General features: G+C 44.1%; 1 protein-coding gene across 2 annotated transcripts in view; it reads left to right on the forward strand.

The window, feature by feature from the left end:
- WWC3 (WWC family member 3) overlaps positions 1–19,256 on the forward strand; it is a 129,128-nt gene that overhangs the window by 60,666 nt on the left and 49,206 nt on the right. For both annotated transcript variants that reach the window (XM_016943328.4, XM_016943327.4), the window contains exons 4-7: positions 2,652–2,728; positions 3,578–3,657; positions 14,763–14,892; positions 18,116–18,265. In XM_016943328.4, coding sequence (XP_016798817.2) covers positions 2,652–2,728; positions 3,578–3,657; positions 14,763–14,892; positions 18,116–18,265 — 437 coding nt within the window. The remainder of the gene's footprint in view (positions 1–2,651; positions 2,729–3,577; positions 3,658–14,762; positions 14,893–18,115; positions 18,266–19,256) is intronic.

Raw genomic sequence — 19,256 nt, forward strand, 5'->3', positions numbered from 1 at the left:
AATGGGATCCATATAATTAAAAGGTATTCTGTCACTTATGATGGTTTCAGCTGCAGCAGAGAAGAATAATTCTCATGGGCCTAGTAGACAATAAGAAAATTCATTGTCACACAGCGGAGTCCTCTGGAGGTGGGGTGGGATTCCCCATAGGTGGATTCAGTGACTCAGTGGAGTCATTGGTTTGTCAGTTTCCCCCTCTAGGAGTGGATACATGCTGAGTCTCTTGGGGAGAGGTAGCTACCCAACACTTCCGGGGTTCTGGTACTTAGGAAGGAGAAATGGGGGAAGGTTGCTGTGTAGATGTCCAACAGTATCCAAGACACCTCCCCTGCGTATTTCAAGTCTCTTTGCTAATTTTCCTTATGAAACTGCATAGACAGAGGAAGATTGGTACAGAATTTTTTTTTTTTTTTTGAGACAGAGTCTTGCTCTGTCGCCAGGTTGGAGTGCAGTGGCGTGATCTCGGCTCACTGCAACCTCCGCCTCCTGGGTTCAAGCAATCCTCCTGCCTCAGCCTCCTTGAGTAGCTGGGATTACAGGCACCTGCCACCACACCCAGCTAATTTTTGTAATTTTAGTAGAGATGGGGTTTCACCATTTTGGCCAGGATGGTCTCGATCTCTTGACCTCGTAATCCGCCCGGCTCGGCCTCCCAAAGTGCTGGAATTAGAGGCGTGAGCCACGGCGCCTGACCGGTACTAATGTTTAGCATTGCAGTGAACTTTGTTGAACTTTGGTGGTAGGCTTACTTTCTACCCTTAATGGGAAAGATCCCAGGTGATAACTCTTGGGCTTGTGTTCCTCCCACTGCAAGTTGACAAGTTGACACATGTGTTGTAGTGTTGTAAGCCAGGATTCAGCAAGCCCTAACCTCATAGCCTCATTTGCATATTATCTCTATCCCAAGTGAAAGAAGGCCTTTAAGCTCAGATCTGGGAAACTTAAAGTCCCAGGAGTTTAATATGGAGATGTTTTCTATAAGTTATTTCTGCCTTTTAAGGACATTGTTGGAGATGTTGCTTTCATTACTGATTTTAAATGAAACCAAAGAGTCAGGCAAGATGGAAGATGTAGGATTTGGAAATAGGCAGTCTTGTCTAAGAAAGAATTGTTTGTAAAATATTTTACTCCATGTCTTTGAGAGATCATGAGTCTAAGTATAAGAAAATTGGAGATAAAGTTGGCAAACATTTAGCTCTTCCAGTTGTTTATTTCCAGTAGATTCTGTTGTTTCAAATTCTGACTGAATGGGACTTAAATAGTAGATTTTCCATAGAACTGTTATTAAAATAGGAGATCCAACTGCTCAAGTGAACTTTGGATGTGGTTCTAATTGAGGTTTGAAGTAATTGTGCTGTTGAAGCTACTCAATGGTGTTGAGCCATCCTTTGCAGTACATAGTCCACAAATGATTTTGAATTGGTTTCTCATTGTTGGCACCTGAGTTATCTGAATGACAGCCAGCCTTTGATTCTCAGATCAAAGGCGTTAAAGAAAGGACTCCGTCCCTGCAGATGTGTCTTCTGAGCAGGTGATGTTAATGACAATAACTGGGAGGCAGAGGGCACCAGAGTGGGGTGGTTCACAGATGAAGACAGACCAGCATTCCACTAGCTAAGCAGAAGAAGGGAAGCCATGCAGCAGTGGTATAGAGCCCATGCCTTCAGAAACCTAAAGAAAGGAGGCAGAAGCATCAAGAAAAAGCACCGCAGAGCGGTGGATGGGGTGGTAGAAATTAGGAATAGCCACTCGCTGCTCCAGCTTCCGTAACACTGGAAAAAGCTTGCAGCTCTCTGTGTGCACAGAAATTTGCTGACTGTGCCTAGCGTGTAAACAGCTCTGTGGCTCTTACTCATCCCTAGGTATTGGTTACTCACGATAATGATGCCATGTCTGTAAAAAGACTTTAAATCATATACACTGCACTGTTTAGGAAAGCATTGAGGTATGTGATGTCTTTTAGCTAAACATTCATCAAAACAAATTATTAGAGTAAAAGCATGAGTGCCTCACTTCAGTTTCTGGGACAAACAACTTGGGGGCCCATCTTTTTTCTCAAGCCTGCCAGATCCTGACGTATTACTAGAAATCTTTTTTATTTTACAAATTTCTAATGTTTTTTTCCTTTCTTGTGTCAAAAATTGTTCATCTGGAGAATATAAGTGTGAAGAAAAAAATAAAATCATTTTTAATGCAGCCATTGAGAATAACTGCAGTTAACTTTTTGGTTCTATCTTTCCAGTGACGTCTGTGTGTGTGTGTTTTAAAAGAAAGTAAAAGTAGGTTCATACTGCAAGTACTATTCACGTATTAAGTACAGTTTCCTATGTCATAATCACACCTCTTCCCCCTCACCCCGTCCCCCCGCTGTGTCTGTATGGTGTTTAACTGTAGTAGTTTTATAGTAGAACTAAACAGAGTTTTGATTGACCTACAGCCATGTATTTTATTATATGGGATCCTATAGAAAGTCCTGATGCAAATATCAAACATCAGGAAGATTTGAGGATGTTAAATGTCAATTCTTTAGGAGCCAGTGACCACTTGTAAATCAGAGATTTAGAGTCCTTTAATGCAGTAAATCAGAAGTTCCTTGTGTGTATGTATTTTGAAGGATCCATTATAAAATAAAATATTTTCTTTCTATTTAGCATTCTCTGGATATTCAACAAATACAAAGTATGACCCACACCAAATTAAAGCAGAAATAGCAAGTCGTCGGGATAGGGTGAGTAAAACCGCTGTTTTTACAACCAGGTGGATGGAAGCCTGGGGCCTTATAGCCTAGGCCGCTGGTGTTCTACTCTGGTTGACTCCTCCTGGAGGGATCGCTAGCAGTGTTAGACTGGAAGAGTTCTGAGGGTTCTGATGCTCTTCCCTGGTGACCCCTGAATTATCTATGTGCTACCATGTTTCGTCTCTTCAGACCCTTGTCTTGGTTGTCTGGGAAGGGAAACACTTTTGTTGCATTTGGGACAAAGCACAAGAAACATCTTGGCAATGAAGCCTGCTCCTCTCTTGGTGTGTCATTCCCTGAATCAGGGTGTATCTTTTAGTGCGGTGGTTCTCACATTTTAACACAGCTAAGAAAAATACCTGGGAGCTTGTTCAAAGTGCGAGCTTCCAGGCCTAGCCCCTGAGTTTTGACGTGGGCCTGGAGCGGGTCCCAGAATCTGTTTAAAGAAGCACTCCAGGAGCCATTGAGTTTCAGGTAGTCAGAGAGCTCGCTTCTGGACACAAAGTTTCATGTGCGGGGTCTGAGAGGAGTGGGTAGAAGGAAAGATGAAGAATGTGTTACAAAAGTTGCCAGTTGTAATGTGGAAACCTTGAAAATGCAAATAGTTGCCGGTTCCCCACTTGCGTAAGAGTCTGTCAACAATCTGGAATTTTTGTATCTAAGCACAGCAGGTCTTCTAGAAAGGCTGCTTCTTATGCATGTGAATGGAAGTTTATAGTGAGAATAGATGATCTTATGAACTGCAAGCTGAGTAGAAACTCAGATGACAGTGCTAATAACAACTGTAGAAATCATTCTTCACAGCTGGTTTTTGGGAAAAAAAATGTGATTTGTCTTTAGCTTTCCAGATTAAAACGAGAGCTGACCCAGATGAAGCAGGAACTGCAGTACAAAGAAAAGGGGGTGGAGACCCTGCAAGAGTGAGTTGCCTGGACACTTGTCCCAAAGCTTCATGCCGTTCACTTTCATGCCTTTATTTATGCTCATGATTTTCCAATGCTAACTTCAGAATCTCTCTTTTCCTTGAAGATATTTCGTTGCTTTAAATGGAAATACTTGGGAAACAAGACCTTTATTTTTATGTTTATGCACGTTTACTATAGCTGTGCAAGACACTCATGGCTAGTTACATTTAAATTCGACTTTTTCTTAGTTTTAGTCTTTTAAATTTTTTGTTCTAAAATTGACATTGAAAGTAAAAGAAAATTAAAAGTTTAGTTTCCCAGTCTCAGTAGTCACATCAGAAGTACTCAGTAGTGACATGTGGCTAGTGCAGGTTTTCTCCACCACTTAGCACTAGTGGGATTTGGGGCTGGATCATTCTTGTCTTGGGGGGACTATCCTATGCACTGTAGAATTGTCTTGTCTTGGCCAGGCCTGGTGGCTCACGCCTGTAATCCCAACACTTTGGGAGGCCAAGGCGGGCAGATCACCTGAGGTCAGGAGTTCAAGACCAGCCTGGCCAACATGGTGAAACCCCATCTCTACTAAAAATACAAACATTAGCCAGGCGTGGTGGTGCAAGCCTGTAATCCCAGCTACTCGGGAGGCTGAGGCACAAGAATCGCTTGGCGGGCACCTGTCAACCCAGCTATTCGGGAGGCTGAGGCAGGGAGAATCGCTTGAACCTGGGAGGCCGAAGTTGCAGTGAGCCGAGATTGCGCCATTGCACTCCAGCTTGGGCGACAGAGCGAGACTGTCTCTCAAAAACAAACAAACAAACAAACAAACAAACAAAAACACAAAGAATGTTGTCTTTACTCTTTACCCGCTAGATGCCAGTAGCACCTTCCACCTGTATTGTGACAACCAATAATGTTTCTAGACATTGCCAAGTGTCCCCTAAAGTACACATTTGCTCCCAGTTGAGAACCACCGTGCTGGTGGCTACTGTATTGAACACCATAGGTGACAGATTTCCATCATCACGGAAAGCTCCTTTGGACATTCCAGTCTGTAGGTCTTCCTCCTGTTCTCATTTTTACAATAAGAACTTTATCCCTACTAAGAGATTGGGGATGAATTGTTTACAATTAGTGAGCTGTATCGAGTCTGCAGGTTTCATGAACTAAAGGTGGTGTTTGAGAAATGGCGCTGGTGTGGGTCTGAAGGTTTGCTGAGCCGTTCTCTCCATTCACTGGCTTTCCTTGCTGAACTTGCACATGTGCCGCACGCCTTCTGCACCTACTTTTCTCATCTGCAAATGGTGATTGTTTTAGGCAGCTCGGGCTGCTATGACAAATACCATAGACTGGGTGACTTGAACAGCAGATATTTGTTTCTCACAGTTCTGGAGGCTGGAGGTCCAATATTTGGTTCCTGGTGAGGGCCCGATTCCTGATATGCAGGTGACCATCTTGTCGCAGTTTCCTCTCATGGCTAAGAGAGCAAAAACTCTGTTCTCTCTTCCTTTTCCTAATCCCATCATGGGGTCCCACCCTGTGACTTCATCTAACCCTAATCACCTCCCAAAGGCCCCACCTTCAAATGCCATCACATTAGAGGGTAAGGCTGCAACATAAGAATTTGGAGGACACACAAACACACAGTCCATAACAGCAATCACTGTGCTCAGTTATACTGAGGACAGCACCAGCACCTGGTACATGCCCAGCCCGAAACAATTAGCCCAACTCTGTGTGGTTACTGTTACTGACGCAGGTGGGCACCATGTTGCCGTCTTTCATCCTGCATGCAGATGCATGAGGTGACACACGTGACTGCAGCACTGCTCTTTATGGGGAGGTAATAAAGGAATGTGAGGTACAGATGTAATTATCTACCATTACCCAGCTATGTGTTTGTGTGCATTTTGGATCTACAGTCAGAGCTTCCTTTTATTAACCCTAGTTAATATTAGTACAGCTTCTTCTTTAGTTTTTTTTTTTTTTTTTTTTTTTTTAAGACAGAGTCTTGCTCTCGTCGCCCAGGCTGGAGTGCAGTGGTGTGATCTTGGCTCACTGCAACCTCCCCCTCCCAGGTTCAAGTGATTCTCGTGCCTCAGTCTCCCCAGTAACTGGGATTACAGGTGCCCGCCACCACGCCTGGCTAATTTTTGTATTTTAGTAGAGATGGGGTTTTGCCACATTTGCCAGGCTGGTTTCCAACTCCTGACCTCAGGCGATCTGCCCGCCTCGGCCTCCCAGAGTGCTGGGATTACAGGCATGAGCCACCGTGCCCGGCCTCTTCTTTAGTTTTGTCTTAAGCAAATCAAGCTTCTTTTCCAACTAACCGGCTGCTGGTTTTGTCATTCATGCGGTGCATAGGCCAGAGTGCTTTCCAAATGCACCGACGTGTGTTTTGTCCTTTTAGCCCCCCACTCCAGCCAGCCTCCAGATACTCCAACACCTCCTCAGATGCGACTGTGTGTGCTGTGGCAGTGTCATCCTGTGTCACTTTGGCTAAGGTGGTGGATAAAGAATAAGCAGAAACAAATCATTTGATTTGTGACAGGTCACCAAAAGTTATTAGGACTACCTAGTTGGATTTGAGGTGAATTTTCTACCTTCATTAGGCCACACTGTAGCTGTCTCTCATTGCGATACAGTGTCTCTGGACAATATGTAGTTGTTTGTTTTTTTTGTTTTTTTTTTTTGAGATGGGGAGTCTTTGTCACCCAGGCTGGAGTGCAGTGGTGCAATCTTGGCTCGCTGTAACCTCCATTTCCTGGGTTCAAGCAGTTCTCCTGTCTTAGCCTCCCAAGTAGCTGGGGATTACAGGCACACGCCACCATGCCCAGCTAATTTTTATATTTTTAGTAGAGACCGGGTTTCACCATGTTGGTCAGGCTGGTCTCGAACTCCTGACCTCAGGTGATCCGCCTGCCTCAGCCTCCCAAAGTGCTGGGATTACAGGCATGAGCCACCACGCCCGGCCCAGTATGTGGTTTTAATGTTAGTCATTGTGTGTGCCGGAGGTTGCAGTTAATGTCATTCTCATTTGCAGCTTTGAGGAAGGTGACTGGGGTTCAGGAAGAGTCTGAGTTTGCTCAGGATCCCTGAGCATCAGCAGGGAGCCATGTCTGGCACTTCCCTCATGGCCATGGTTTCTGTAGTGGGTTGCTGGGCTCAGCACCTGTTGCTTTGCCTTGGCTCCATCGTTCTGGCGAACTCCATTTCCTTATTTGAAGACAAAGGCCATATAGCAGTGTCAGCTGTAGACGGACTGATTTAGAAACTAAAACATACTGCTGACTGAGAAAACCCCCTTCTCCTTAGCATGGCTAGGTTGTGAATTCATCTTTTGTAGTTGCAGTGGTTTCAAGAATAGGAAAAGGCAGCCTCTGTTTCCCTAGGGGCATTAGACAGAGAAGCAGGAGCCAGAATAACGAGAATTTTAACTTTACACCTGCGGCCAAAACGGAGCGCAAGTTGTGCTCCTGGAAGAGAGGCGGGCCAGTGCTGTTTGGATTGTCTTTCTGCTTTCATTATCAAGATCCCACGCTTGGGAACAGCAATTGTAAACTTGCCACTTGCCAAGGGGAGGCTCCTCCTGCCTGCCTGAGCCAAGGGGAGGCTCCTTCTGCTTGCCAGAGCTCATGAGAATACCCGCCCTCCCCCTGGAGGCCAAGGAGTGGCCTGGGGAAGGCTCTGGACCTGGCCTTGGTCCTGAGGGGCCCACCCCACCTCATGCCTGACCAGGGGCAAGTCAGCTTTCAGGAGGGAGCTGCCCAGAGCTGTTGTTTAATGGGCACGTTGCCTTGGCTCTGTCTGACGCTGCGTTGTTACTGTGCATGTTTACTTTATTCTGGGACAGACACAGCCTCACAGGAAGAAGAGAAAACACAGGCACCCGTGCCACTCTTAAAATATTTTTGTAAGTGGAAGATAATCTGGTAGCCTTTCTCTGAGTTCCACAGCTTATGAGATGAAAACAGCCTCATTATTTTTCTGGTATTGAACATTGGGTGTTTATGTTTGGATTGAATCATGCAAATGTATATTTTTTTAATTGAGAAATTTTAGAAGGCCTTTTCAAGCATTGAAAATGTGATTACCCCATCTCTACTGGGAAATCCTGACTATACGTACAGATAGCAGGTGAGCTGTTATACCTAAACATGAATCATCTCTGATTTTATCACCAACATTGCTTAAGGCAGTGGCCTGAGATTTTCCTCCAGAAAATTTCCTGCTGTTCTTGCTTCCCAGAATATCCAGTGTATTCTTTTCCAGAGCACCTCACTAGGAGTTTGGCTGCTTATAACATTTTAAGCTTGCCTTGTTTATCTTGGTGAATTTCCTGGCTAGCAAGGAAATTCATCATTACACTTGGGTCCAAGTAAGGAAAAAAGAACCTTTTGTATTTGACTTTAAATCTATATATGTTGTTGATTGTTGTAGAGAGGAATTGGCCACAGATATGTTCGCTGGGTTAATGATAGAATATGTACACAGAAGTGTGTTTTATATGTATCTATGTGAAGTGTACACATGTAAGCTTTTAATGATGGAAAATATCAAACACAAAAGCAGAGAGAATAGTATACTGAAATCCTCCTGTACCCCTCACCCCATTTAACCTGCACAATTGCCAATCTTGTTTCGGTGGTGACCCCACCCCATCTGCTAAGCTCTCATGGCCTTATTGAAGCAAATGCCAGAATCCCATTTAATCCATAAATATGTCTCCTAAAGTTATGGACTCCTTTTGAAAATAACTCTAATCCCTGTACCCCATTTACTAGGCATCTTGTGTCCAGTGAGCTCTTGCATTTCTTCAGGTGTTTGGGTCCAGTTTGGGCCACAGAGTGCCTTTGGTTGATGTGTCTCTTACGTCTTTTCTTTTCTACTCTCCCTCCTTTTTTCCCCCTGACAGCTTATTTGTTGGAGAAAGTAATTTGGTTGTCCTATAGAATTTCCCTAATGTTGGGTTTTGCTGCTGAAATTCACATGATGTCATTGAACGTGTTCCTCTGTCCCTTGTTATTTATGCAAATGGGCGTAATAGTTTGAGAGGCTTGATCTGATTCAAGTTGGATTTCTTTTCTTTTTTTAGTAAGAATGTTTTTAGGTGGTGGTGGTACTTCCATCAGGAGGCACCACTCTGTGCTTGTTTCTTTTTGTGGTGTGAAGATGATCAGTAGGTTCTGGCCTTGTTAGCCCAATGCTTTGATTTATATTAATAACATTTCTTGTCAGCTTTTTACCTAAGTTATGGATGTGTATCTTCCAGGATAAGTTCCTGAAAGCGGGCTTGGTAGGTTAAAGGGTGAATGTATTTGTTGTATTATAGGTTGTATTTCTTATCTGAAATGCTTAGGACCAGAAGTGTTTTGAATTTCAGTTTTTTTTGTTTTGTTTTGTTTTGGAATATTTGCATTATACTTACTGGTTCAATATCCCTCATCCAAAAATCTGAAACCTGAAATGCTTCACTGGTCATTTTCTTTGAGTGTCATGTCAATGCTTAAAAAGTTTCAGATTTTGAAGCACTTTGGATTTCAGATTTTCAGATTAGGGATACTCAGCTTGTATTAGATATGGCCAAATTCCTTTGCTGAGGGGTTGCACCATTTTGCCTTCCTACCACTAACATATGAGTGTTCTCGTTTCCTGTGACTTTGCCAACAGGATGTGTTGATAAGCATTTGCATTTTTGCCAGTCTCATAGGTGAGAGATAGTATCTCAGTGTAGTTTCAATTTGCATTTTTCTTGAGGCCTTTTATAAAAGTCTTCAGAAAATAGGAGCACCATTTACAATGACTAATTAAAGTTTACAGAAAAATTGAGCTTTTCCAGTGAAAGATCCCCTGGACTCTGTTGCCCTAAAGTTTCTGAAACGTTTTGGAAAAATTACCTTACTGTAACTTACTACTAGTGTCCAGAGGCAAAGGGAAGACTCAGGACCAGGACACGTGCAATGTTTCCCAACTGGGTGATGTGCGTGAACGGACCAAGTGCACCAACAGATGTGGGCAAATTCCCCTCTCCAGCTCCTGCCTGGAGCTCTAGAATGTACCTTGTGTTAGATTTTTTTTTTTTTTTTTTTTTTTTTTTGAGATGGAGTCTCACTCTGTGGCCCAGGCTGGAGTGCAGTGGCACAATCTTGGCTCACTGCAACCTCCGCCTCCTGGGTTCAAGCGATTCTCATGCCTCAGCCTCCTGAGTAGCTAGGACTACAGGTGCACACCACCATGCCCAGCTAATTTTTATATTTTTTTAGTAGAGACAGGGTTTCACCATGTTGCCCAGGCTGGTCTCGAACTTCTGGACTCAAGCCATCTGCCCGTCTCGGCCTCCCACAGTGCTGGGATTACAGGCGTGAGCCACTGCACCCGGCCCCTTATGTTAGATTCTGAGTGGTCCTGCAGCTGGGAAGCTCATTTAACATTGCCCTTCCCTGAGTTTCCTGCTCGTGTTATTGGAGCCTTTTCCTGCCATGATACCTATAATGTCCCTGAGCACTGGCTTGATGGCAGAAGATGCTTTTGGGGAACACTGCCTGGCCACCTTGTCCATGGTGTGCTGTTTCTACACCCGGCCTCTGATCCTTCTCACAGCTTCCACCACCACGGCTCTGGGCCAAGCACTAATGTGAGTCTCCATCCTCACACAGTAGCCATGGGGTTCTTCCACAGCTAGTGCTCTCCTTGTGGTCCTTCTGTGGCTCTCTCTCACCTACAACACAAGCCAGACTCTACATAGGCTGGCCCCCGGCCCTGCCTCATTTACCTCTAGTTTCACCTTTGAAAGGGATGTCCTGCCTTTACCGTGGGTACTTGGAGCTCCCTCTGCCTGGAATGCTCTTTCCCCCAGATTCTCACATGCCTGCTCCCCCACTTCCGTGGGCCTTTGCTTAGTGACATCTCGAGAGATCCTGGCTTAACCATCCATCTAAAAATGTACTCTGTCACACTCTATCCCCAAACTCTGCTTCATTTTTTTTTTGAAAACATTTGTGACTGCCTGACCTAAGGATGTACTTTTCATTGTCTGTCTCCTTGGCTCGAATCGTGCTGCACGAAGACAAGGACTTGGCTTTGTTCGCCGCTTCATCCTGAGGACCCAGCCAGTTCTCAGCACAGGGTGGGGCTTGGGAGTGAATGCAGATTGCCCGGGTGCTGGGGGGAGTGGCTGAGGTTGCTGTTCCTGCCCGCTAGTAGCCATCACAGGGTCCACTTCTTTCTTGGACACTGGGACACTCTGAGTGAGGGCAGATGTTTCCTTGGCCAAAACTTTTGTCCCTGGGCTGGAGGAACTCAGGGAGGCCTCTAGACATTGTCCAGTCACCTTCTTGCCAACTGTCCTCTAGCACAGCATTCTCTTCTGCATTTTGTGTGATATTGTTTTGGCCTGGGTTTTAAGAAGTCCTATTATCACTGCTATTCAAATCACAGAAAGGGATGCTCACCAGATGTTCCACTAACTAGTTTCCATGAGGTACATTCTTAGCCACTAGGTGAGCCTCTGCTTCAAGACTTTTGATTTCTTGATTAACTTCCCAAATGGGGTGAGACCCATTTGTCTCCTTAAATATGAGCCACTACATCCTTCTAAGCATGCAATACCAGAATGAAGCATTACTGCATATTAGAATTAGCATTTTCTGTCTGAAGGGATTTAGTAGTTTCAAGAAAGAGTGGGATTGTTCAGTAGAACAGGCTTAAAGTAACAGTCTCCCATTAGCGTAGCACCTAAGGAACAGCCCACGCGAAAACCTCGGCAATGCTCAGATAACAGCGAAACGTACAGAAATGGGCTGGAAACAAAAAGAGGATTGTTCCTGGTTGTGGGACAGGTCTGGTGTTCCACACAGGTCTTGCTGTTGATAGAAAGCCGCCGGAAGCTTTCTGAGGTTCACCCAAGGCCGTCTGCCAGAGCTGCTGATAGAAAATGTAGAAGTTGTAACAAACCTTTCCATTCTTCTGGGTTGTAATCTGTGGTATTAACACAGAATATCTTTAGAGGGCTGGCAGCTCTTTCCTTCAAGATGTGGGGTTAAGAAGTTATGTGGTTTTACTCTTATTTTTACTAGTGCAGTTCTCTTGACATCTTAAATTGAACAACCAATATGGAAATTTTAGGGTGGCAGGAGGTAGAGGTTGACAATAAACTTCTCTAAAATGCCTTTTCCATTGTACTAGGTTCCTCATCTGAAGCTGTATCTTCTTCTTTTCTCTCCAACCCATTTCTTTCAAAAGCACACCATAAAGAGCACCAGTTTACTTTGGGATGACATTTGACTGGTTATATGGGTGGCCTTCAGGTTTGACACAATGGGCATTTAGAAGCCTTGACTTTGAATATATTGCGAACCTGGTGATGGAGCAGACAAGTCCTGGTGTGGGGGGCCTTGGCTGTGAACTTCACTTTGCCTGTTACTGGCTGTGCGACCCTCAGCAAATCACTTAACGTCCCTGAAGCTGAATGCAAAATGTAGAGGGTGCAAAAGTAAAGACTGTGAGTCTGTGCACTGAATTTTGATTTCATACTGCATAATAGCTTATGTCCTTGTTTAGTCTCCTTGAGCAGTTACCACTTTTCTATCATTTTATTTGTGATGTATGGTAAAGGCACTGTCTTGCACTCTTAATTAAAATTAAGACCAGCAGCACACCAGCATGGCACATGTATACATATGTAACTAACCTGCACAATGTGCACATGTACCCTAAAACTTAAAGTATAATTAAAAAAAAAAATTAAGACCAGAATAAGGCAGTTCTTTGGCAGTCACAGATCTTATGATTTTTTAAATGAACTGGAATACATCAATATTTTTAAAAAATACCAAATCATTGAGCACATCATCTACATTGGACCAAAGTTTTTTAGGGAAGTTTTAGAGAGAGAGAGTGTGCTCTCAAATAAATGAATTTTGCAGAAGTAAAAGAAGACATTTACTGTCCTTTGAAGTTTTTGTTGGATGAAAATGGATCACAATTGAAAAAAATGGAGGTGTTGTGAAGCTATGACAGCTAAGAAAGTATAAGTTAGCCCTTCCATGAATATCCCAGTGAGTTACGAGCAGTGAGTGAGAAGGCCAGCCATTTTGATGGAAGTGGGGCTGGTTTTGAGGGACAAACAAAAGAGTTTTGAAAATGTACAATGGGTTTATATGCCTACTGTCACCATTCTTGCTATTGGCTCCCACATTTTAGTAGCCACCAACTGGCCTGCTGGTACTGTGCTGGGAACTTTTTCTATTTTATTGCCAAATCTCCCGAGGACCCTCAGGTGATGTAGACTGTTAAAGTTTACCACCTTGATCATTTGGATGAACTGTTTTGTGAAAGAAGGGATTTAATGAGAGCAGAATAAAAAGAAAAAATATGCCCACAGCTCAAACTTTAGTTCATGCTCACTTATTTTAACTTTTGGCATGGAACACTCTATAGTTAAAGATATATGTACCTGTTAATAAAGCTGTATAAATAAAGACTTCTGCTTTGTAGGAACAGACAAGGCAATGTGTATTTGAGAAACCTACAAGTCTGTAACAGCCATTATGGAAGTGCCTGCAGGGTCAGGACACGTTGGCATTTAGGAGTGTCATTATTCACCATGCACGGTGTGCCTCTATCTGCTCTCCTCGGGGCAGAACTCAGGACTAGTGTTTATAAATATTTTATTTGTAGCTGATGGCAATCACGGCAATGCTGCTGAGCCCCAGAGCCCTATTCAAAGGGAGTCAGTAGCTTCCTGCTTGTGTTGTTTGCCCTCTTCCTAGGCCATGGATGCTGATAGCTCAGGTTGACTCCGGTGCCGAGTTTTGCTTGAGTTGTGACATATTTGGCAAGGAATTTGTTAATGATAATAAAATACCAGAGTTGGCAAGTTATTTACTTTTTCTCCCATGAGTAAGGAGATTCTGTGTTATCCTGATAATAACAGTCACCGCAAACACCATATGCCAGGCCTCCTGCCAAGCAAGCTCTTACCTTGCATTTTCTCATTAAATCTCATGCCCATCCCGTGGGAGAAATATTTTTAGTGTCCCCATTTGAGACAGGAAGAAGCAGGTGGAAAGAGGGGAAGTGACTCACCCAGGTCCCACAGCCAGTGAGTGGCAGAGCTGGGTGCCACTCGCACCCACCAGCATGCCAGAGGTTCCTGTGAGCGGTAAGCAAGGGAGTTGGGGCTGGCAGTTAATGATCCAGGTTTTCAGGATAACATGGAGGGAAATGTTAGAACCAGAACCTGTGAACTGGGAGACTCGGAACCTGAAAGAAGCCAGTTGCTTTCCAGAGAAGGAATTCATTCCACTCTGGACCAAAATTTCTCAAGTTCCTTAGCCTTAGGGCTTCCCATGCTGGAGCCTCAGGTGTAGGGGATGTGACAAAGGACGTGCTCCAGAGGCCACCTCCCTTTGAAGGCAGAACCAAGTCTTGTTTTGTTCTGTGCTCTGCGTCCAGCCCCAGACCCAGGCCTGGTGTGCACAGGAGCTGGCTGGGAGGATGGAAGCTTGGAGGAAAGGTGGGAGGAAGGGGAGGAAGGAGGGAGGGAGGGACGTTGCCATTTTCCCTGGATGAGTGTTTGGATTGAAGGAAAGAATTGAGGACTTGGTAGGAGAAAGAGTGAGTAATAAATTAGAACCAGAATGAAATCAGAGTTATAGGAGACAGAAAAGGTTTCCAGCTTTTGTACAAAGCACCATTATCGAAAGCTCACTACTTCTTGCTGTGTCCCATATATTCTCCCTGTACACAGATCTCATTCATATGTTTATTTAACAAAGATTTTGACCACTAACCTGGAGATAAACAAAACATGTCCTCTTTTCAGAGAGAGGAATTTACAGTCTCGGGAAATTACTCAAGCAAGCAATCTTGTTGCGCAATCATTAGCGGAGGACGTGGGCATCCTGTCTCGGACGTCTTCACCTGCCCAGGGTGCTCCTGAGCAAAGGGTGTTGTATCGACCAGAAGGAGGGACGCTTCCGTGGGGTCTTTCTTTTTCTTAGCCAAAACATTACTTTAACTGTTTCCACCTTTCTATGAAGCTTTTGGGTTTTCGTAGTTGTATGTTTAATGGAATGCTAGGATCTCATGTGACATGACATTGATTTTTCTGTTTTAACTAGGATTGATCGGAAGATGTCAAGTACTCACACCAGCTACAAACTGGATGAGGCGCAGGCTATCATGAGTGAGCTCCGGACCATCAAGAAGGCCATTTGCACAGGCGAGAAGGAGAGGCGGGACCTGATGCATGTAAGCTGCCTGCCTGCTCATGTGTTTTATTTTAAGATGTTTTTAATATACTTATGTATTACATGTTATATAGTTATTGTATATATAACATATATGTGTATATAATACACACGCACACACATGCATACATACATACGCACCCCCCACTGTATTTAAGTACGTATATAGTCATCCCTCTGTATCCTTGGGGGATTGGTTCCAAGACACACCCCCATCCCTCAGGATACCAGAATCATTGGATGGTCAAGTCCCTTATATAAAATGGTGTAGTATTTGCATATAACCTGCACAATCCTCCTGTATACTTTTCTTTTTTTTTTTGGAGACAGGATCTCTGTCACCTAGGCTTGAGTACAATAGCACAAAAATGGCTCACTGTAGCCTTGACCTCCCAGGCTCAAGCCGTCCTCTCACCTCAGCTTCTAGAGTAGCTGGGACCACAGGTGCGCACCATCATGCCTGGCTAATTTTTATATTTTTAGTAGAGACAGGGTCTCACCGTGTTGGCCATGCTGGTCTCAAACTCCTGGCCTCGAGCGATCCTCCTGTCTCGGCCTCCCAAAGTGCTGGGATTACAGGCATGAGCCACTCTGATTGCTGCCTCCATGGTCACATGACTGTCTCTTTGTCTGAATTTCCTGTTCCTGTAAGGACACCAGCCATTGGATAACGACCCACCCTAATCCAGTATGACCTCACCTTAACTAGATTACATCTGTAAAGACTATTTCCAAATAAGGTCACACTCACAGGTTCCTGGGGTTAGGACTTCAACATATCTCCTGGGGGAACATAATTCAACCCACAGCAATGGGTGATACATTTATATTGTTCAATAATCAAGATAATTCCAAAGGTCTATGATAAGAAGTCTCGCTATCGCCCCATCCTCCTACTGCCCCTGACTACCTTTATTACCTTCTTGCCTACCCTTCCAGCATTCATGTGGGCACACAAAAAGAGAATACATGTTTAGCCGCCCTCACGCAAAGCCAGGACTGTGATACTGTTCCGCACTAGCTTCCTCACTTAACAGCAATATCCCCTACCTTTCCCCATATCTGTACACAAAGAGCTGCTTCTTTCCTTGAGATGGTTGCATAGTATTTTACTATGTGGGTGTATTTGTATTATATATAGCTGGGATCATTGTAGCTTTATACTGCTTTACGTTTTTTTCCCCTTGAGCTTTTGTAGTTTCTGTTATTTTTAGAAAAAGTTGAACTTTTGCAAATGCAAAAAGCTGCCTCCATGGTGGGAAACTCAAGCAAGACATCTGAGTGGCTGGCCCTAGTGCTGCACATGGTGGCCTCAGAGAGGCCAAGGCAGGGGAGCTCTGCTTGACCTCATGACGTAAAGTGCTGGAATGCATTCAGTGCTTTTGGTTACAGCTTTTATTTTTCATCTGCTCCCCTAAGTGAGCACCTACTGCCTGCTGGCATGTGTCTAGATTCTGTAGAGTATAAGACCCACAGGACAGAACAAGCAAAGCTCAAACTCATACGCAAAATGAGACAGATGCACAAAAAAACTACCCTGCCTGGGTAGTGCCTTCTAAGGTCAAGGCCATGAGGGACTTGCGGAGAGTCCTCATGGTGCTTGTTAAGATGCAGATTACCAGGCCCCACCCTAGACTCACTGAATTAGAATCTCTGGAGGTAGGGCCTAGGAATCTATTTTCAGATGACCTCTCCAGGTTGTGATAAGTAAATGGTTAATTGTTAGATTTTTTTTTTTTTTTGGCACACAGGTAGCACTGAGAACAGCTACCATTTATTGAGGTCTCTGCTCAGCTGACATCGAACAAGATGCCCCATGTTTGTTACCCATCACCAACACCGCAGGCTGAACCATGTGGTGTTCCATGGTGGAGACACAGAGGCTTTACGCCATGAGGCCAAGCAGGGCTGCCTGCCCCGGCCTCTCTGAGGCCACCGTGTGCAGCACCAGGGCCAGCCACTCATTTGCCTTGCTTGAATTCCCACCGTGGAGGCAACAGATAGAATTTCTGGAAGAAGCTTCAGGCCCGAGCACCTTCTTTGACGTCTCCATAGCCTCTCAAACTCTGAGAAGCTCCAGGAAGAGGCACAGGCAGAGTCCTCTTCTATCCAGGTTAAATAAGTTGTTTTGCCTTTCTTATGTGAACTTAACAATATCGGCCCCTCCCAAGAAGGCCTTATCTCAATCTCAACCAGTTTTGTGAGTTCTACTGCACTTGGGCATTTTTGGTTCTGGTGTCTGTAGTAAAATTTGCTGAAAGTGAATATATTCAGAAGTCTAAAAGAAATGGTCAAAAATCTGATTTCTGGCTGGGTGCAGTGGCTGATGCTTATAATCTCTGCACTTTGGGGGGCTAAGGCAGGAGGATAGCTTGAGCCCAGAACTTTGAGAAAAGCCCAAGCAACATAGTGAGACCTGGTCTCTACAAAAACAAACAAACAAACAAAAGTTTAGCTGGGTGTGGTGGCGTACCTGTAGTCCCAAGTACTCAGGAAGCTGAGGTCGGAGGATCACCTGAGCCAAGGAGGTCGAGGCTACAGTGAGCTATGACTGTGCCACTGCACTCCAGCCTGAGTGATAGAGTGAGACCCTCTCTCAAAAAAAAAAAAAAAAAAAATCAGAATTCTGATTTCTGCTTAAAACTGCCACACAGAGAGATTTCATGTGCCAGAATGCATACTAACTCTAATTTTTGGCAAACCAACATACATATGAGATTACTTTTGACCATGTAGAATTATGACTGAGAAATGAGGTTTATAAAAATACATAAGCTAAAACAGCAACTCAAAGAACTGAAAAAGAAATACGTAAGCATTGTCTGGGAGCTGTTTTCCCCTTCCCTGTTTTTCCTCTGTAACAGTCTCAAGGCGGCATTCATCTCTGTCAGGCTCATTTACATTTTCGATAGAAATACTTATTTTTTTCTTTAGGAAACATGAAGGTTTAAGAACCAGTAAAAATGGTACCATAATTGTCCTCTATTTTATTCACATGCTGCCAGGGGGACTTAGTTGCGATGTGATTTAAATGACTAAGAATTTTATTAGAGGTGCCTGTGATGAAGGGCATTTATGTGAAATCTAACGAGCATGGGGGTGAGGTGGGGCAACTGTTCAGTAATAAATAAAGCAGCAGACCTAAAACAAATGAGAGAACCACTTCTGGAGGGAAGAGACACATCACCATCTCCGTTCAAAGAGCTTGTCTCATTCTGTTCCAGAGCCTGGCCAAGCTGACCGATAGCTTCAAGAACAGCTGCTCCGTTACCGACTCTCTAGTGGACTTCCCTCACCATGCAGGCGTGCCTGGCGATGCTGGTGTACCCCAGCAGTTCTGCGATGCTGGCTCCCAGACTGATATCATCGGGGAGGTATATGCGCGCCCCGGGGGAGAAATGCACCGGGAGAGGGGAGGGCTGCTTCAGTGTTGCCATCACTGGTTTGGTGTAATTTTCCATGTTCACTTAAGAAATGCCTTCACTTTTGTGCCATTAAGTTTGAAGAAAAAGTATTGTGTCTCACGTCCAGCTGTGTGATACAATTGAATTGCTTATTACTGCTGCCCTTATGATTTGGACTCTTATAAATGACATACTCCTTGTGAGAGTTGAGTTTCACTGTTCTTTTGACAGACATATCACTTTTTAGAGCATGAGTCCCCACGCTTTTTCTGTGAAGGGCCAGATAGTAAATATAGTCACTATTTTAGGCTTTGCAGGTAGTTCTGCTGGAACTGCCCCACCCTGTCATTGTAGTGTACATGCAGCCATAACAGAGATGCCTTGCAAGCATGTAAGGTTGGGGCCTCGAGCTGCTCAAACGTTCACTTACAGAACAGCCAGTGGGCTGGATTTGGCCCCAGGGCCATAGTTACTGATTCCTGCCTTAGACCACTGATTTCCAAAGGCTTTATAGCTGTGCCACCTTGGGTGTTATTTTATTGCTGTTTCTTACTCTTCTAAAAGAATGTCAGGAAATTGAATTGAACTAAAAGTCATTTTTGTTTGAGACTTGGAAGAATGTCATAATGCCTCCTTTGTTAATTAGCGAAGCCTTGAGTTAGCCACAAAAACAAAGTTGGGAAAATCACCATTTGAAGCAGGATGGTGGATATTCAAAGACGCTAGTATTGTAATATCATTGAGTGAAGCTTGACATTAATTTGTTACCAAATGGAAAAACAGTTTAAAGAGCTTCTTTTTTTTTTAAGGATTATTAAGCAAAGATGAGGTATCAATGGAATGCACAGTGCCACCCCTCCCCCGAAATTAAATAAATAAAAGGAAAGCAACAAAAGGAGGAAAAAACAATTGATGGAAAACTCTGGGTTTTAAATAATTAGCTAATTAATATTTTGAAATC

This window comes from Pan troglodytes, chromosome X (assembly GCF_028858775.2).
Source record: "Pan troglodytes isolate AG18354 chromosome X, NHGRI_mPanTro3-v2.0_pri, whole genome shotgun sequence".
In the NCBI taxonomy this organism is placed as follows: domain Eukaryota; kingdom Metazoa; phylum Chordata; class Mammalia; order Primates; family Hominidae; genus Pan; species Pan troglodytes.